This window comes from Limulus polyphemus, unplaced genomic scaffold (assembly GCF_000517525.1).
Source record: "Limulus polyphemus unplaced genomic scaffold, Limulus_polyphemus-2.1.2 Scaffold82, whole genome shotgun sequence".
NCBI classification, from domain to species: Eukaryota; Metazoa; Arthropoda; class Merostomata; order Xiphosura; family Limulidae; genus Limulus; species Limulus polyphemus.
In genome coordinates this window covers 276,035-296,435 of record NW_013665692.1, presented here as the reverse complement: position 1 = coordinate 296,435, position 20,401 = coordinate 276,035, and the positions used below count along the sequence as shown (strand labels likewise).

At 32.6% G+C, this 20,401-nt stretch overlaps 2 protein-coding genes and 1 long non-coding RNA gene across 5 annotated transcripts in view; 2 read left to right on the top strand and 1 right to left on the bottom strand.

The window, feature by feature from the left end:
- The window catches only part of LOC111087978, a 73,831-nt gene extending 73,564 nt beyond the window's left edge, over positions 1–267 (top strand). Inside the window, exon 3 of the long non-coding RNA XR_002612599.1 lies at positions 90–267. This is a non-coding gene — a long non-coding RNA (uncharacterized LOC111087978). The remainder of the gene's footprint in view (positions 1–89) is intronic.
- The window catches only part of LOC106467706 (UDP-N-acetylglucosamine--dolichyl-phosphate N-acetylglucosaminephosphotransferase-like), a 46,366-nt gene extending 27,870 nt beyond the window's left edge, over positions 1–18,496 (bottom strand). For all 3 annotated transcript variants that reach the window (XM_022396578.1, XM_013928085.2, XM_022396573.1), the window contains exons 1-6: positions 18,246–18,496; positions 15,134–15,254; positions 11,800–12,013; positions 10,677–10,823; positions 8,705–8,789; positions 1,334–1,522 (exon numbers count right to left, since the gene is read on the bottom strand). In XM_022396578.1, coding sequence (XP_022252286.1) covers positions 1,334–1,522; positions 8,705–8,789; positions 10,677–10,823; positions 11,800–12,013; positions 15,134–15,254; positions 18,246–18,394 — 905 coding nt within the window. In that variant the 5' untranslated portion in view covers positions 18,395–18,496. The remainder of the gene's footprint in view (positions 1–1,333; positions 1,523–8,704; positions 8,790–10,676; positions 10,824–11,799; positions 12,014–15,133; positions 15,255–18,245) is intronic.
- A 137-nt stretch (positions 18,497–18,633) lies between these two features.
- LOC106467694 (histone H2A-like) lies at positions 18,634–19,519 on the top strand. The gene has a single exon (XM_013928075.2). It carries the CDS (start codon positions 18,793–18,795, stop codon positions 19,207–19,209), a length of 417 nt encoding a protein of 138 aa, XP_013783529.1. The 5' UTR covers positions 18,634–18,792; the 3' UTR covers positions 19,210–19,519.
- Positions 19,520–20,401: the final 882 nt, after the last annotated feature.

The following is a 20,401-nucleotide window of genomic DNA, read 5'->3' as shown; positions in this document are numbered from 1 at the left end:
CTAGTAATTTTCTCCGACACTGTGAAAGTATGGTTTTGAAGGACACTTACTTTGAATGTAAACTGAACAACGTATTTTTTTATATATAGGATTCAACTTCAATACGAGATGTGAGAGCAGTGCTCCAGCAGCATTACACCCCTGTTAAAGACTATACAGACTAGGAAAGGCACTGGTGTAATCTTTATGCAAGTGTAACACATTTTGCAAATGAATGAATACACTGTTGCCCAATAAAGGCACCAGCAAGAGAGCAGAAAGTTTGCAGTTAAAGGAAAAGTACTTATCGTAGAGAACATCCTATGTATATTTTTATATATTTTACAGATATTATACTTTTGAGAAGCATTATTAAATTGCGTTAAAGATATTTTCACAAGCAAAGTTTCTTAACATGAAGTAATTTCTTCAGTTTGTTTAATTTTGCATATTAGTGAAATAGAAGGATCAATTTACTTCTGACATTGGTATATTATTCAACACTTAGTAGGTTTGTAATGACACAACAAGATTGAGAGACAAAATTGCCCTAATGGACAAGGCTAATTATAATAATGTGCTATTAATTTTTGAAATATTTTTCTAGATTCAAACCAAAGCCTTAGCCAGGGTGGTTGAATGATCACTCCCATATTCTAAAAAGTATAAAAAAGTCCAGTATATACTGTTGTTGTTTTTTTTCTATTAACACTCAACTTTCATGCAAATCATTTAAATTCTTTGTGTAGGAGAGAGAATCCACATTTTATTTTTAAAAATACCTCCTCCTCCCACCCACTATGTAGTACTGGCTGTGTTCCTGGTTCAAGCAGAATACCATGAGCTTTTTCGTGGTGTTATCTTAATCATCTTGGAAATATTAAACATTTCATAAAAAATTAACAATACTGAAAATAAGAATGAAAGTGTATAGCCTTGTTTAAAGAGAATACTACAGGAATATAAAAAGCTATATACAAGACTTAATCTGATTTTATAAGGACTTATATTTTGAGTAGAAACATTTACTGTTCCTCATTTATTACTTATGAAATATTTCCTGTGATATATAGTTTCAATGATCCATTAGTGTAATTACAGGAAATAATGTAGATTTGACCCTTTTAAACAAGCATTCTTACGTGAAACTAGTCTTGGAAAAGTTTGTTATGCTGCACTGAGATGTAAATAACACTGATAAAATTTATGACCACAGTTTTTAATAATTCAAGGAAAACAAAGAAAAAAGAAGAATATCTGTTCTATCTTTTCATATAGAAATTACAAAGCCAAATATCTAAGATAAAAACTTTAAAATCTTTCTCTAAATAACCAAACTTTCAATAAGACTTACTTAGGTAATCTATGACGGGGACAAGGTACTAAATGAAAAAGCTGCGGGACAGAGAAGATGAAGTTAGATATCTGAGGTATAAAGAACAGCAGCATTGTTTTACTGAAGTGACCAAGAATTCCAACAACAGCAAATGTCATTCCAGCAAAGTAACAAAAAGTGTCCCCGACAAATACATGAGATGGGTACCTAAAAAATATAAATGATATGGTGGTGAAATATCAAGATCTAAGTAAAAAGATTTCAATACTTAACTGATAAATAATACTTTTATTGCCATAAATTTGCATTTTTTACATTTTTTAAAATTCATTGCATGCATAAACACTAAGTAGTTGTAAAGTAGAAATTCAGATCTAACAAACTTTTTATTACATAACAACATTCTATTAAACAACAGTCTTTTTTAAGAGCACATTATCATTCCAATATAGTCTTATAAGTAAACTTAAATTTTTTTAAAGCATATAATTTGTGCTTTCTGCCTAGTACAGTTAATGAACTAATCAAACTGCTATACAAACATTTATCATTTGTAGTAGAATGTCTACATGTACCTGTATGCTCAGAAGTTAACATTTTCTTAAATCAAAAATGTACTTCCAATAATACTTACCTACTCTCACACTTACAGCTATTACTCGACTGCCAGGGTTTCTACCTTTGCCCATCTAAGCATTGGTCTGATTTTTCTTGCTTGCTCCAGTCTTTTATACCCCACTTAATTGCCCTTGGCAATATTTGTCTCGTGACACTCTCCCACCTATGTCAATGCACCCTCGATCCTGGTACTGTACATAAGCATCTCATTTAGTTAAAGTTATCACTTTTTCAAGATTGACTGAATCCCAGTCTCTGACACTGGCTCTTAGTGGTGAGGAAGGGCAGGAGAGTGTGAACGGAGGTAAATATTATTGGATATACATTTTTGATTTAAGAAAATGTTAACTTCCAAAACATACTTACCTCCTCTCACACTTACAGCTAGAATCCCACAGTAATACAGTGGAGGGGCCAGTGAGGACATTATCCATGCAGAAAGCATCTGCATAGAGATTGGGTGTGTCAATAGAAGATTGGCACCCTAGTGGGGGAACCACACTACATCCAGAACAGGAATGTTCTTCACTCAGAACATAATTATGTATTGTGGGTGGAATTTTACATGATGTGTCATCACTATTGGCCAGGCCCCAACCAGATAGCTGAGGTTCCACTACTCAGGGTTGGAATTATAGGGCCATGGTCCCTATATCCCATGTAGGTGGCTAGGGCAATTGGACTGCAATCTATGTACATACTTATGAGCAGATCCCAACCTGTAGCTATAGAGTGATGCATTCTGAGCCATCAGAATCACGAAGAGAAGGTAAGCAACACTGAAGTGAATGAACCTTATCCTCAACCTGAAGAAGTCCAAAAGGTAACAAACCAGGCTCAGAATGACAGGATCATGTATGCCTTACTCAACCTGAGGAAACAGAACTCATCCAGTCTGGAATTATGAACACTCATCCTCACTCCCCAACCATTGGGCAAGGTAAATTCCACTTGCCCCCAGAATTATGGGGAGGATGTGGAACCAACTGTGCTCAACCAAGGACCTAGGATGGAACCACTCTCCAAGAGTAGCTGAAATCACTCTTACATTCTGGAGAAAAAGCCACTGTCCACCACCCCAGCAACTAGAAACTGGGTGTGGTACTCCCTAGCTCCACTAGTAGAATCTGGGGAGGATCAGTGCTCTGGAAACAATGCAATAAGTGAACAAAGTTCCCTAAATTTTTAAATGCAAACCAACCCAGATTTATTAATAAAATGATTGACAGGATCCCCTTATGCTTTACTCATGATAGTCCATGAGTTGCAGTTCAGCATAGTACAATAATACCACCCAGTCAACCTTTAGGTGGTCTTATGGAACATCTCATTTCTACAGAGCCTGTTGCAACCTGTATAAAGTATATTGAATTAGTGGTTGCTGGTGTGGAATTGGTTTGATAAAAGCACACCTGTCTGGGCAACGCTCGCCACAGAATGGGATCCTGTGAAAACAAGAAACATGACCCTGAAATGTAGCAAAGAAAATACTCACCCCTCTGTAGAATCTAGCTACAAGAAGTAGGCAAAAACCCTCAGATGAAGATACTGCCAGATCATGCAAATAAAAGTACTGGGAGAGGTCCACATGCCAGTCCGCACAATGTCCTCCAGCAGGCAATTCAACTGGACTGCTAAGGACAAAGCAATGTGACAAATCTGATTATATGTGAACAAAAGAAGATTCCTCACTTTCAAAGAGAGTCCAGAATAAAAAGTAGTTGTCTAGCATCTCTAAAGGAATTAGTGCAGGCAACAAAACCTTCAAGACCCATACTGAACATGACAAAAATCTAAATCTGATTGGACATAGAAATGAAAAATAATGATCAGATGAATCAGTGAAAAGGATTTATCCCCCCTTCTCTGTCTGACGGTGTCTTGGGTAAGAAGAACTGGCCTGATGACAAAGAGAGAATGAGAAAGTGGTCTGTGGACAAACAGTGCAAACCACTCCGACCAGCGACGTAGTAGGCCAGCAGCAACTAAAAATAAACCTTCAGGTAAAGGTGATATATGGCATATGAGGATCATGTCACAAACAGGTGTTGAGAAATGGCAGGTAATGTAACCTTAATATACCAGTTAGGTAATTGGAATGGTCATTTGAGACCAAGGACCCAAAGCTACTTGAGGAATCCAAAGATTGTTGAGCGGTAGTTGATAAGGCTGACTTATACAGGGCGATTGTGGAAGATGAAAAAACCCTTACCAAAAAGACAAGTAAAAAAAACATTTCTGATCGAAATGGGTTCAACCTCCTCTCAATACACTATTGTCGATATCCGTATCATTTCCATTGATAAATGTTCATTGCGGAACTAAGTAAAGACTGAGACAGATACATGGCAATATTAGAAATTAAATCCCAATGCTGTGTGAAAAACTGCATAAACTCTATGCCTGAAGCTTGGGCTTCTGGATAGCTGGATGTACTATGTCAAATCATGGCTGCTTCCACAGAATGGCCTAAGAAGACGTGGAAACTTGGAATGTACTGCAAAAGCAGAAACCAAGGTGTAACTGCCAATCTGGTGCTATCAACAGGCATTCAACAATGGGTTGGAACAAAACATAGATTTTTACCCTGGGTATGAATTGGAAGGAAGGCCTAGAGTTGTAATCCCATCCTGTTCTGACAGAATGCATCCATTGCCAAAGCCTGAAAGTGAGGTACTGGAGAACAAATTGCCAATATTTGGGTGTTCCAATGAGAGGCCAACCCACAAATGAGAGTCAATCCAACAGAAACTTGCAATGCAGCATCTATTTTGTTGGGAGAATCTATTTAGGTTGAGACAACTGATCTGCTACCACAGGCATCACCTGTGGAACATGATAAGCTAGTAGGGTGATATGAAAGGAGTGGTCTTGAGAAGAGGTTCAAAATTTAAAAAAAAGCAACCCTGGATCAAGTGCCTCCTCGATGAGAAACACCAGACACCACCACAGAATTGTCAGAGTGAAGCCTGACGATTATCCCCTTAATAAGCCCAGACCATGAGGCATTGTCTTTTGAAGAGCAAGAAGAACTAAAATATTGTGTATGGAAGTCTCGTTGTCTGTGTGTAAACCCTGGAATTCCTGACTGTTGGTATATGCACCCCATGCAAGAAGCAAGGCATTCTTGGATGAGGTGGTGGTAGAGGAACCCAAATCTTAGTAGTGTCCTTATTTAACAAGCCCTTGAAATAGAAGAATGATCCCAACTAAGGGACTGGGGAATCCAGTGAATTGATGTTTATGATCCCTTGGTCACATAAAGACCATTAAAAGGTTCTCTTGTGTTCTCGTCCCAAAGGCACGAGGGATGCGAGTGATGCCCACATTCCCAGAAGAGAAAGAACCATCTGTACAGTGGGAGAAGGAGAGGTGAGTATGAGTCAGGCTTCCTGTTCCATAGCATGGAGTTGGATGGGAGTTGACTGAGCTCAACTGAGAAATGAGGGGAAAAATAAAAATACCCAGACTGATAACATATTGAATTGGAGAAAGAATAAATGTCTCAGCCCTGAGAATGAAGCCTGCCAACTGAAGAGATGGTGTGTGCACACTGTGATGGAATGGAGGTGAGAAGAAAAAAAACTTGTACAATATGGCAGGACCCACTTGTAGTAGATGCAAGTCCAAAGGTAAAAACCTGGATCTGCAGTACCTGACCTTAGTGCACAAAAAACACCAATAGTGGTAAGATGCGACCACTGTGGCAGTGTGTAGATAGGAGTCGACTACAACGTACTTAGACATCCACAATCCCAGTAAAAAATGTCAACTTAGATTGAGGAATGAGTAACTTATGAACCTTAGAGAATCTAGGCATTGATATAGATGAGAAAGATCAATGACTGGACACCAATCTCCTGTCTTCTTAGGCCCAACAACCGACAGGAATAAAACTTTGGAAAAACTAGCATGACTCTTTCACTACCCCTAGACAAACCAAACTCTGATAGCCCTAGAACTAAGTACCCAATCCCAAGTATCTGCAGGAGATGGAAACCCTACAGGTTGGGTGGATAACAGTTGTGAAGATGTGAACTGAATGTCTAGTCCTGATTCAAGGAACTGTAGTGCTCCTGGATTCTTTAAGGTTACCATATGTCCAGAAATTCTTGGAGCTAAGCCCCAAAAGACCCTGAAAGCATACAATAATCATCAACACCACTGGGAGCGATCCGACCAAACAGCGGAAACCTTGGATACAGACAGAATCTATTCTGGGTACCATGTACCAAAGGGCTGATGTCAGGGGTCAGGAACCATGAATAGGGGTGGAACTGTGGCCACCTGTAGGAGCCAATGAAATTCAAGATGCTAACGACAACAGGGATGAATGTAGAAGCCAACAACTGAGTCAATGTGCATGCTAACAATGCTTCCAGCTCGTCATCAATGAAGCTGGTGATCCCGGGAGTCTTCCAACAAAGTGAAGTGAAAGGAAAACAAAATGTTGAATTTTAGAGTTGCAAGTCCAAAGACTTACCCTGTTCTATCAGGGGACATTGATATATTCACGTTAGATACAAACTCTGCCTAAGAACTCCAAAATTCGATGAGCAGATGCATTATTTGAGAGTCAGAAAATGCTTCTACCTGGCAGTAGTAGGCTAAATCACTAAGTTCCGACAACCATTTTGGATAAGACAGGACTGTCCCTTTATGTAACTGAGAAGTAAGCCTCCCAGCATGAACCACAATGTCTGTGGATGGAGAGAAAACTAAAAATTCACTCCCAGACCTTTCAACCATCAAGTAAGGCACACGCCCAAAAGCAACTGGGGAAAGACCCAAAATATCACACTCTCTATGAACCAACAAAAAAAAACAAATCAAAGGCAGCTTATCCCAAAGTGGCCTCCTTTTTGTTTTTATATGTCATTTAAAGATTGTGTTGATTACTGTTGATTGGAACAACATTTGATCAGGTAAGTGTGTTTTGTTAGAGCAAAGCAATGTTGGGCTATCTCTTATCCACTGTAGGGAACTGAGCCCTAGATTCTGGCATTGCAAGTTCGTAAACTCACCACTGTCCCACAGGAGAACTGAAAAGCCAACAAACTAAAATAAGGTGCAGGAAGAAGCAAATTTAAATTCTCTCCAGAATCTCAAGATTTGCCCTCCATTGTAGCCTCAGAGCCTCCCAGAATAATATCCCCAAACTGAATATATGTCTCCATTTTACTATGAATAAAATCACTGACAGTCTCAACCGAGAGTGACCCCCCCCCCCCAATTGTTGTGCAAAACTAGATATCAGAGTTGGGAATGGAGAGACCTAATAATAATCCATGGAATACATACTGTAAATCCACTTGCCAATCAGAATTTTTTTTAGCAAAAATCAACTAGGTAATACAGAGAACATTCAAAGTATTTCCGGTTGATCGTAGTACTTGGAAACTCGTCAGTGATGTATTGTCAAGAAAAAGTTATAACATTATCTGAATGAGGTGCTTATATACGGTACCAGGATAGAGGGCACATTGATGTAGGTGGAGAGTGTCACGAGACAAATATCGCCAAGGGCAATTAAGTGAGGTATAAAAGACTGGAGCTAGCGAGAAAAAATCAGAACAGTGCTTAAAGGAGCAATGGAAGAAACTGGCAGTCGAGCAACAGCTGCAAGTGTGAGAAGAGGTAAGTATGTTTTGGAATTACACATTTACTAGAAATTTATTACAAAACAAAATTCTCTTCCCAACAAGTTTTCAAGCTGGTTATCAAAGTATTTTTTTTTTCACAATATTTATTACTTTCAATTTTACATTCCAGTTTTGTTAAAACTAACCAATATAACTGTATGTCAAAGATTACATTGTTAAGATACAATGTTTACAAAAGTTTACATATAATTTAAGCTGAATAAGTCCAGGATACATAATTGTTGAAAACTCATACACCACACACATTTTTAGGCTGATACTCTCAGGGTTAGGCTTACATAAACAGAAAACCACTTATATGATGTTAATGAATTTATCATTGACAACTAATCTTGTTGTTTTCAAATACCAAATCATTAGAGCTATCAGCTTTCTAGTAACAGTAGTTATAACAAAGTATTTCAAACTGTTCAGAATATTATAATCATAAATTGAAGGAGAACCATATATGTGTGTGTGTTGATTCAATATAACTAGAAAAATGTAAATAAAATATATATCCTCCCAAAAAGTTTGCTTTGAATATTTATGTACAGCTACATAATTGTTACCTGCATTAGCCATCCCTAATTTTGAACAGACAGACTAGAGGGAAGGCAGCTAATCAAACAGCACCCACCTCTAGCTGTTAGGCTGCTTTAATATAATAGTGGGATTTCACTGTCATTAAACTATAATGCATCAAAGATCCTTTTTCAAAGTAATACTAAAAACTACAAAAATTCAAACTATTAATTTTTCCAAAACGATATCTATTGCCTAAACTTTAAAAGTGTCACAAAAGATATCCAACCATAATATGTATTCAAGAATGCATAATGTCTTCTAATATTGCTAGAAAAATATGTACTGTACAGTGTATAATCATAATAGTTAATTAGTTTACATGTAGTTAAGCAAGTTTATGATGTACCAAAATCAATAAACATAATTGCTAAGGATTTCTTATTACTAATTATAACAAAAAATTACATATTTTTCACATCTTAAATCCATTCAGAAAGTGGTAACATATTACACTACATTATAGAAACATAGTATAAATACAAAGTATTAAGTATAATAAAGTATAATGGAACAGAAAGTCTACAAAACATCACATATTTACCAGTTATAATACAAAAGTCCTAATGAGGTGCCAAGAAAAGGTGGCATGAAGTACAAAGAGAAAATATGAGCCTTCCAACACTCTCCTATGAAGAAAAGAGAAAGATTTAACTGGTTTAATTTTAACTTTACTGAAAAAGCATACTAAGTTCAACACAAAGAATTTGGCATAAAAAAGGCTTTTGGTTTTCAAACTAACAAAACATTATACCACAACAAAATGAAACAAATAAAAATGTTCACAAATGATTGGTCAAAAACTAATTATGTGTAGTACAGCACTTTAAAATTATTCTACATATATTTGAAATCGACATTATTCTTGGTTTTTTTCCACATGACAACAGTGCAAGAAAAACAATGTTTTGTTTAGTACTGATTTTGAATCTGTGTACTCCAATTATGTTAATTTGATATTCCCTGCTATCCTTTTCTTCTTTTTAGGATCACATCTATCTTGAATTAACATCTATTTATTGTTAAAGGTTTTCTAACTCTGTTCCACATCACCTTTTAACTCCTGGTTCACTAATGATATATCTAGTCTCATGGCATCTTAATTGGTTTTCTGAAAATTAGGAATTTAATTTTTTTTTCTTATTATCTCCATATGTAGCAAATAATCAAATCTAATTATGCAATAATCACTATTCCCAAACTATTTACCTATTTCAACTCTTGCAGACATATCCTCATTTATGGTTAACAACATATATAAATTGATGTCACCCTAGTTGGCTCTCTGACAATTTGATATAGAAAACTACCATCAATCACTTTGAGAAATCTCTCCTCCTCACTATTTGACTCCATGCAATCCAATTAAAGTGTAACATTAAAGTCTCCCATAATTATTGCTTCAATATTCTTTTTAGACAACTTTGATCTCATCATACAATTTTTCATTGACACCTTGTATGTGATCAGGTTGTCTATAAAATTTGCAAAATGAAAACTTTCTACTCTGGAAACACCTGATTGTAACCCATACAAATTCAACTCGACTACCTTTTTTTATTTCTTCAATCCTAACAGGCTGCAGTTCAACCTTTATATGAAGAACCATCACACCCCTCTTTTAAAAAGTCTATCACTATAGAATAAATTATAACCTGGAATTTCAAAATAATTCCTGTTATGAATATTCTCCAAATCTAAACAAGTTTCCGTAATTCCCTTTATATCATAATATTGGAGAATTTCAAACAGAACACTGAACTCATCCATTTGTTTCTAATATTCCTAAAATTAGAATAAAAACATTTAAGTGTATTCTTGATCCTACAGTGTTTATCTTTAAATTTGATACTTATCTTTAAAACTATTATTTAACTTGTTGTGCCCTGAATCTCCTTCTTCCAAACTCATCATTGGTTTAATCATAACTACATGTGTAACTATTTTGTCTATGCACTTCAAGTCAGACACCTGTCCAACTAATTCTTCTATAAGGCAGCATAGTCAACTCTTTCTTCATCTGATAGACTAGACAACATAAACTTCATTGTATGAAACAGTTATTGTGAGGGAAAAGTGATGGCTTCTACTAAATGAAGAAACTAACTACAAAATCCATGCATATGAGGAAAGAAACATAAATTGAATTGGTGGTTACATCTTTGAAACTGTATAATTTTTAATTCATTAATGTAAGGAGCCTTCAAGTACATAAAATCTGTATTAAACACAATAAAGTACCAAAAATACAGCACTTTACAAAACACTTTGATATTTTCTTGAGAAATACCAGTATATAAACTCTACATTAATGAATAAGGAGCATATTTGAGAAAATGTATGATTGATAAAAAAATTTCTAAATCACCATTACACCAGAAAAGACTTGGAAACAAATTTATGATCTTTTTTCCTTAATAAAATGTGTTTTCTATCTAGTATCTAACCAAGCTGTTATATAAATATTTACTCTACAATTACATGTGCCTGTGTGCACAAAATAACATATAACTTACCAAACAACTCAATAAAATTGAATAATATAATAGAGGCAGCAATGATTACTGATTGACCAACTTCTAGTCCATTGATCCCAGCTAGGATATTGATAGCATTGGTGCAGAACACAGCTAACATTCCCATGTAAACATAGTACAGGGGACCTACAATGGCATTAACAACAAGTAATTGGATTATAAAAAAACACATATAAAACCAAATCATTTACAAATGAACAACAATAAACATTTAGCAACATGCAGAAAATTTATATTAAGTACATGCATATCTAAAAATGCTTTATTATTAACTTCTCATCAAAGCAAGCCACCTACATAGATAACAATTAATGGTTAATTAAATATACAATATTATTACATTCTTTCTAATAATGTTAAGAATACATTGTTTGATCAGTTGTCAGCAGTATTTTTGGCTTACAGTAAATTTCCTTCTCATTACAATGCAAGTAAAAAAAATATATATATTTATATAATAAAACAACCATATACTATGGGATATTAAATTATATTCTTTCCCAAATCTCAGAACACCTATTAAAATAAGCTCAGCATATTCTAAAAATCAGTTTTAACAGTGGGAAGTGCTAAATCACACATACACAGGTAAAAAAAATCTTAGAAGGAGGTTATAATTCAGACAATGTATGTACTGAGAAAGAAACATTATTTGTGAGACTTTTAACACCTTCTACAAAGTATTTTGTAAAAATAAAACTATCTACACAGCATTCAAGAATCAGTTATTATTTTTTTAATTGTTTGCTTAAAACTTGTTAGGTTTCTTTTAAAATTTTTTATTTTAATACTAGTACTATGAAAAAATACAAATCTGTTGGAAAGTGTACAAAAGAGAGCTACTTTATAACTATAATGATTTGTAGTCTTACAACCCTAATTAGGCTGGAATTTCTCATGCTTTTTTTCTGGACCTTTGTACAGAGCATATTAGTTATACACAAATGTACTTGTTGAACACAAATTTAGAAAAAGTGTTTTAACACATTATAACACAAAATTTGTAGTAAAATGTAATGACATATATTTTTTTAAAGCTTTAAGAATGCTAGCTTAAATCATGTTGTGTTATTAAAACATAAATTACCACATAAATTCATACCTAACCATAGGTCATGACCAAGGAATAATCGAAACGGTTTTGGAACAATAATGGTAGTTGTGTTGAAAGTTACATAGTAAACCATAAGAAGAGGAAGAGATGCCATTGTTGGAAGTAGCAATTTATGTCGCCACCTCAAATCAAGAACATCATCAGCAAATCCCAGAAACAGCATGCAGCAAATCGACAGAAGAGCAGCAACAAGTTCTACAAACTATAGGAAAATAATGACCTTATTTTCAAATATTTTATACCAATAAATCTTGTAAAAAATAAGATTAGTTTTAATCTTTCAGTTCCATAATGTAGAATACAATCATTAAATAAATGACTAAGTAAGCTTTGTCCATGTTGTTTTTATTTATTTTTTCCACAAGCTTGTGGCTCCAGTACTGTAGCCTTTAAGGATATATTTCTATGTATAACTCCAAATTATTTTATTAATAAAGCTTTCCAAAGCAAATGGTGCTAAGCAAAAATATTATGATTAATACTCCTCAAATGTAAAAACAGTGACTTGAAAATTATTGGATAATTGCTGCAAATTAAAATTTTAGTTTTAAAAAATCAGATCAAATCAATAATTTAAATAACTAAAAACCACATTTCAGTTACTTTTTGGTGTTTATTTATTTATGGGACTTAAGAAAAAAAAAGTCAGAAAACCAGGTCAATAAAAATTATGAAAACTTTAGAAAAAAGTATGTGTTTATGTTTAGGTCAATCACACATAAAATAAACTGCTTGATTTCCTCAACAAACAATAATTAGTAACAATATGAAAGGTAGCTACATGGTTCTGATTAATGCCTATAAGGAATCACATCCACATGCCACTTTAACAACTGATTTTTTTACTTTCCTCCTTTCTAACGTTGCAATACTTTTCAGTAATTTTTATCTTATTAATGTATATAGCAGAGTTGGGCATACTGGCTGGTCAAATATTGTCATATATTAATTGTTTTTTATGTTGAATTTTACTTAAATTATCTATTTGTATATATATATATATATATGGTTTGTCATAACTTCACTGATATACCAACTCAGGTTTTGTATCAGAATACATCAATAAATAGTGAAGCTTTAAAACAAAACAGGTACTTATTTGGTATAATGACCAATGATATTTATTTATGATCTACTACATCAAAATGGTGGAGTTGTATGTAGTAGTGGCTTTCGTTCTTATTGGAAGACAAACCATAAACTGGTTCTTTATTTTATGTAATTATAATTTTTCAATAATGAGTTTTTAAATTATCTCCTGTTTTATGAAGCATCTTTCAATGTAAAAGCGGATTTTAAGACTTTTATTTCTTAATGTATTTTGTTAGTAGTTAATTAATTTTATTTCACTATATTTTTTCAATAATTGTAATTGTATTGTCAATGTCAAAACCTATTTAATGTTAATTAGAATTATTCAAAGTATTTTAGGTCTTTACAAAGTTTATCTTGTCATCAGCTCCACCAAAACAGGATGGGCTACTTGCGATAGGTTTCAGCAGGTAAAGAGCAGGGACCCATTACACTTATGCATTATACTATATTAACAAATGAAAAGTATGAAATAATACACTATGATACAACAAATACAGAGTTTTATTGTTTGAACTGAACATTCAACCATTTTAAAATCTGTTTGTACGGATGTAATTCCAAAAGCTCACCTATAAGCAGAGGCTTGGAGGCCTACAAATTAATAAAAAACCTTGGCTAATGTGCAGGTATTAACATTATTTAGTACAGGTTTTTAATTACTTAACAATATATGACCATGTTTTTCACCAGTCAAAACATAAGTGGTCAACTGACCAGTCACTTCAAATTATTTGTCCAGTCAATTGACTGACTCACCAACTATGGTTTATAGTTGTTCTCTGAAGGATTTAATATCACTGCCAAAGTTTCTACAACACAATGTGTGATGTCTCTGACATTCTTTCAGATTAATATTGACAGGACATTGGATACATCTTATAAACAAATTTTATACTCATATGACACACTATAAATTCATTTCTTTCTTGAGAAGACAAACATTTCAATTACATATACACAATAAAAAATAAATAACTTAAAATTATTAAAACTCTGGTAATAATTACATAATAATAATAGTTTATACTAATCAATCTAATCTCTAGTATTTATCCAAAAAACTTTGTATAATTGTTGCACACTAAAGGATGTTTCAGTAGTAATACTGTTGCTTAGCAACCTATGCTTTGGAATGTTGCACTAGTAAAATGATTTATATGCTATAAACAACATACCCATTGAATACTCCAGTACATGTGAAATAAAAATTAAAAACACCAAGTTACTTAATTTATTAACTAGTTAGTTTATATTGTTGTTAACCTACAATGTTAACTACTTATAAAATTTTAAAAAATTTACAATGTAGGTTTTATCTCAATTTGTAAACTGCTACAGTATTTTGGAAACAATATTCCATTCTGCTAATGCAGTAACATTTCAAAATCTTGTCATCAACTTACCCCAAGTACAAGTCTGTCACAATGTCTAAAATTAAGCACTACATAATATTTTGAAATAAATCTCCTTTGAACAAGATTATAAAAGTCTAACAAAATTCATTAAACCTCTGCAGTACTTTTGTCACAACATCACTGAGTTATAATTAATTCTTGAAAAGAAGTTACTGAACTTCATAAAATTTTATCTACAGTACATGAAATTTATATTAAAACTTGGATTTCAAGACTACAATGTGCAATGAACTACAATGAAATTTGGTGTACTGCCAAAAAGGCAATTACAATTTGAATAAAAATCCCTTTTATAAATGAAATTATTTTTTAAGTAACAGTTTCAATTCAAAACAATAACAAAGGTAACAGGCCTCAAATCTCTGAAAAAAAAATACAAGCTAAACTACAAATTACTTGTCTTCACATTACTCTTAAATTTTCCATTACAGAATGTTAAAAATTTGCAATCAAAGATGATTTCTATCAGAGATTTTTAGGCCTGTCTATTATGCTTTCATTTTTACTTAAATTGATAGAATATGAGTTTTCTATAGTAAACTTTTATTATTATTATTATTCTAGACTATTAAGTCCTTACACTATTTTACTTCTTATTTCTGAAAAATAATAGTAAACCATAACAAAACTTTTAATATAAAAATGTAAATTGAAATCATGATATTCAACAGGCAGTGGATTTCAGTTTTTCTTTACAGCATTTATTACTTCTTTTTCATTTATATGTGTGTGTGTTTATATGTAGACACACACACACACACACACAAAAAAAGAAAAAAGTTAGAAATGTTTTAATATTACACCTGACACACCTCATGGTGGGGAAAAGCTTCAGATGTGTTTGTTGTCCAATACTGAATAAATGGCACTGGTATGAAGAGAAACATAATTATCAGGAAAACTGATCCTGAAATTACCCCAGCAGATTCAGGGCTGCAACATAAACATAATACAGAAAACAATGATGGAAATTATACTATCAGTTTGTAATTATGTTAACATAAACTTAATGTAATATACTTCAAAAATAAACTGTCTAAGATACACAAGTGTTATTTCAAAACAACAAATTTAAGTAACTTTTCTGTAATCAACATATTATCTGTACACTTTTATGATACATGCAAACAGAATTTTTTGTAATTTTTATTCAATAATGTTATTCAGACCTCTAAATGTTTTTCTTATTCGGGCTTTTCCTGTCTGTTCTGTTAAATCTATAATGTCACTAACTTAAATTAACATTTACTATAATACTAATTGCCCATCAACAGTAAAATAGTCACAGATGACTTCATTTAGGTGCTCACAACTGTTAGGATTTCGAGAGGTTTTTCAATGAGTGATCTATTTGAATGGTTGAATACAAAAGTTGAAAACACAAACTTGAATATTAGTATTACTGGTAATGGGTTTAGGCATTGGAAACCAACATGCAGATTCATTCTTCAATAAAATTATTTTATGACTTGAGCTATAAATTTATGGAATAATTTCCCTGTGATGTGGTGTTTACTATTTGTCTATAATTCTTTCAAATATGAATATTAATAATTACACTTAAGTTTTTAATGCTTTGGCAGTTAGAAGGATGAGCTTGATAGGGCAAACTGACTTATTACTTTCGTCTTTTCTATTAACTGGGAATAAACATGTCATTATTAGTTTTATAACACTAACACATTTGGTAGAAAGAAAACTTGTGTTTTTGCACAAATTACATTCCTTTTTATTAGTTAAAAACTTTTAAAATAATTTTGTTTTAAACATACACATATGCCAATTCCTAAGATTAAACCAGAAATGTTTCATTTAAAAGGCATTTACTGCTTGTAACCATTAAGGTGTATATTTCAATATTTCTATAAAATATGTTTATGCATGTTATAGCCAGTCGCACGTAACTAGATGTTGTTGCACCCAGGGCAAGTTTGATGAACTACCCACCCCACACACACACATATATACATACATATAAACACTTTGTATAATCATAAAGCAAAAACAATCCAGTTTTTTTAATTGTATTTGCTGAAGAAATTGTAATATAAGTAAATAATAATAATAAAAAATATGTGGGAAATATTTCCTGAATCATATCAGATTTAATTCTCAAATATCTGTTAAAATAGCTAGAGCTCTGCATTCTCTTCCAAGTCTTTCCTGGAACAGCTGCCTTGCTCAGCCCTCCTTAGTTACATTACTGGTTATAGCAAACATGCTCAATAGACAACTTGAATACTTCAAATCAATGAACTTGAGTTCAATTTGATGTTAGAAAAAAAATGCATCAACATTTCCTTGTTCAAATGGGCTTCCATTTTGTTTTACAATAAAACAACCAATAACCATCTTTTTCTTGATATAGCAGACATTTGTTTATATCAGCATTTCCCAAGCTTTTGTTATACATGTTCCCATTTAATAAATATGCTTCCTTGCATTCCCTTCTTTTGATTGAATGCGAGTTAAATGATAAGACATAATACACGGATATGCATTCAAATGCTATATGTGTTACATTAATTACTTATCACTTTCTGTAATAATAAAATTTATTAAAATGCTTAATTTTACATCACTGCACTATTGATTCTCCTAATTGCTCATCTCCCCCATGAGATCATCTGTGCCCACTTGGGGGGACACAGCCCACATTTTGGAAAATACTGGTTTATATTATGACAATTCTTCTATTAATCAGAAAGCCCCAAAATCATTTCCTTTTGAATTTTTTATTCATTAATCAAAAAACTTACAATATTATATGATCATGGTTTCCATGCTTTTACACTTATATATATTCTAATCATTACTCTGTGAAACACATGAAAAGTTCCTTACACTGAAACTTTCACAGTCTATACTAACATTATAAGAAAAATTAAATGTCTTTTTACAAAAGTTATGCCAAATAAGACAAAATAACAAATTTAGTACTCTTTACAATAAAACTTTCTGTAAACAGATAAATAATAATTTGAAATGTTCACTGTACTTAAACACTCAGCAGTTTTTAAAATCATATATATAAACACTTCATAATTTTCATGAACTCCATCAACAAACAATAATAACAAAAAAGGAGTTTCTTCGAAGTACTTATCATTCTTAAAAGTTCTGAATATTAGTATTTGCCAAGTTTGTGACCCTTCAATCAGTCTAAACCTTCCTGAGTTAAAGACAATTAATGTCAGAGTTACTGTTGTTTATAAGCAGTATTACCAAACTCATTGACATTAGTAATACTGTGGACTCAACACAATAAATATAAAAACTAAGCCTTTAACACTAATTGCTACTTAAGTTATAACATGTCAATTTTCAATCTAGCTTTGAAATTTTCATTTATATTATCTTATCCTTACTTAAGATTAAAACATTTCTTTGAAGTTCATGAGTAATTACGAATGTTTCTACATAGTAAATTCACTAATAACTTAACTTTCTCCATAGCATAAGAAACATGCTGTTCACGCTTTCTTTCAACTGTTCCAACTTATTTAAATCAGATTTATAAAACTTAGTTACTCTTTACTTTTCTATGACATTTCACTTTCGATTTTCATATATCATTATTAATTACCAATGGCATAACTATTGCATTAAGCTCATAGTACTAGTAACAGTGTTACTAACAGTAATACACATATAATGTATAATAATGGTTGGAGACGGCTTGAATATATAATGTATATCTTGACTGTGGCAATTGAACACTGTTATTGACTGTTAAATAACAATGTTTTAATCTAAATTATTTTATTCTTTAGGACTAAAATGGATCGTATCACCTAATTTAATAATTTTGTAACTTCAATTTAAACTTTCCAAAGTATGCTACTATTAGAATTAGATTAGGCTTATTTAAGAAAGTTAACTTAGGAGTTAGACTCGATCTAAATTCCAACGTGCCAAACTCACATTTCTTTATTCACTGGTTTACTCATATCTACTCCTTTCAAACCAGCTTTAATGAACATGTCTTTGAATTTTGGTATTATTCTCAGAACAACTACAAACCCAGCTGCTGACATTGCAAGATTGGAAAGCAACGTTACACCTATTAACATTGTTAAAAGACTGTTCTAGTTCTACACAATAACGTACAAGCTATTCTTATAGACTATAGTACTTGCAAATGTAATTATACGGTCGTATTTTTCATTTCCGTATCTAGCTTGTTTGTAATATTTCCACCAGATGGCGACATATTCCAAAATTACGCGGGAAATCGCAACTTCAAAACTGATTTGCTAAAATAGTATAAATGTTTCACAATGTTATTGGATGCTCTTTCAATCTTATCACGTGACAAGAGTGACAATAAATACCACTGCTGTTGCAAATTTTTATGCTTTTTGTAGAGAAAGACGAAAAGTAGAAGGTTGGTAAATAGAATTTTGGTGTTAGATTTGGATTTAAGTAAGAATATATATTGTTAGTTTCATTAATAAGTTAATTGTCCAATATGTCTGGTCGTGGTAAAGGAGGGAAAGTTAAAGGCAAGAGCAAAAGTCGATCTAATAGGGCTGGACTGCAATTTCCAGTGGGGAGAATTCATCGTTTGTTAAGAAAAGGGAATTATGCAGAACGTGTTGGTGCTGGTGCACCAGTATATCTAGCAGCAGTTTTAGAATATCTTGCCGCTGAAGTGTTGGAATTAGCTGGAAACGCTGCTAGAGATAACAAAAAGACGAGAATTATTCCTCGCCATCTTCAGCTAGCGATTAGGAACGATGAAGAATTGAACAAGTTACTCTCTGGTGTGACCATTGCTCAAGGTGGAGTTCTTCCCAACATTCAATCAGTTTTGCTTCCTAAGAAGACTGGTCAAACTACCACTGGTGGGAAGCCCAAGAAGGGTGTTGCAAGTCAAGAATTTTAAGCTGGAACTTGCAAGTGTGAGATCATCATGAGGTTTTTGTACAGACTTCATTCTTCACTGAAAGTGAATATAGCTTAAGACTAAAAAAAAAAATTCCTTCTGTGCTTTGACCTAATTTTGTATTTTAATTCATATATATCTTAAGCTTATTTCATCACATTTTGTTAATTTAGTTCTCAGCCAGTTTGCTACTCTTATAAACTGAAATTGAATTTCAAACTAGTTTGTTGCCTTAAGCCTAAGGAAAAAAATTTCAACCCACTTGTAAAAAGAAAGTGAATAAAAAGTTTGTCTCAGTTTCCAGTGTTAATATTTGTGATCATTATATTGTAATGTACTAATACTATTAGTAATAGCTTTGTTTCCCTTGTTTGAGATAACTGGATTTTTTTTTAATGAAAATTTATTAATCTTTCTCTGGGTTTCTTGTCATAAAAGCATGATTTTGCAGTTTATGAAGTCCACTTTCAAATTAACATAATGGCTCCAACTGATTGGGTTGATGTTATCACTTAGTGGGTATACTTTGTTGGAGGCATGTATTTAGTGCTACCATTTCATGCTTTTTATTGTTTTAAAGGTATGATTTTTTTTGTGTGTGTGTGAATACTGTGAGTGTGATTGTGTACTTCCCAAAACTGTAATGGGAGTAATTTGTACTGCTTGTACATTAGTGTCAGTACAACCTTGTATGTAAAAAATGTAGCAATATCAGTCTAAGGCCAAACTTATTAGAAAGATTAGCTTAAACTGAAGTAGTTTTTAATGATAAGCTTACTTAAGTTACCATTAAACATGTCAAGTTAGTCTAATGGAATGAATTAAAATAAAAAGAAGACTAAATTAAGTTGCTCATACACCCATAATGTTTAGTTTCAATTACAATACATTCAGTAAGGCCATAAGTATACATCACACTAAAAATAAATACACAAAATATACATAAAAAATAAATAAATATACTTTGTTAGATTTCCTTTATTATAAATTTAGCAACTATTGAAAAGAACAAAGATTGTTCTAAAGGTATGATCGTATGTGCTATAACTGCTTGTAAAAGCCTTTAACCCATCCACTATCAAATATATGTCCCAGTGGCAGTGAAAGGTTAATAGTTAGAAAAATATTGACTTTTAGACACAACCACCATAATGCAAATTTTCATTTCTTTAATACACAAGTCTTTAATTAT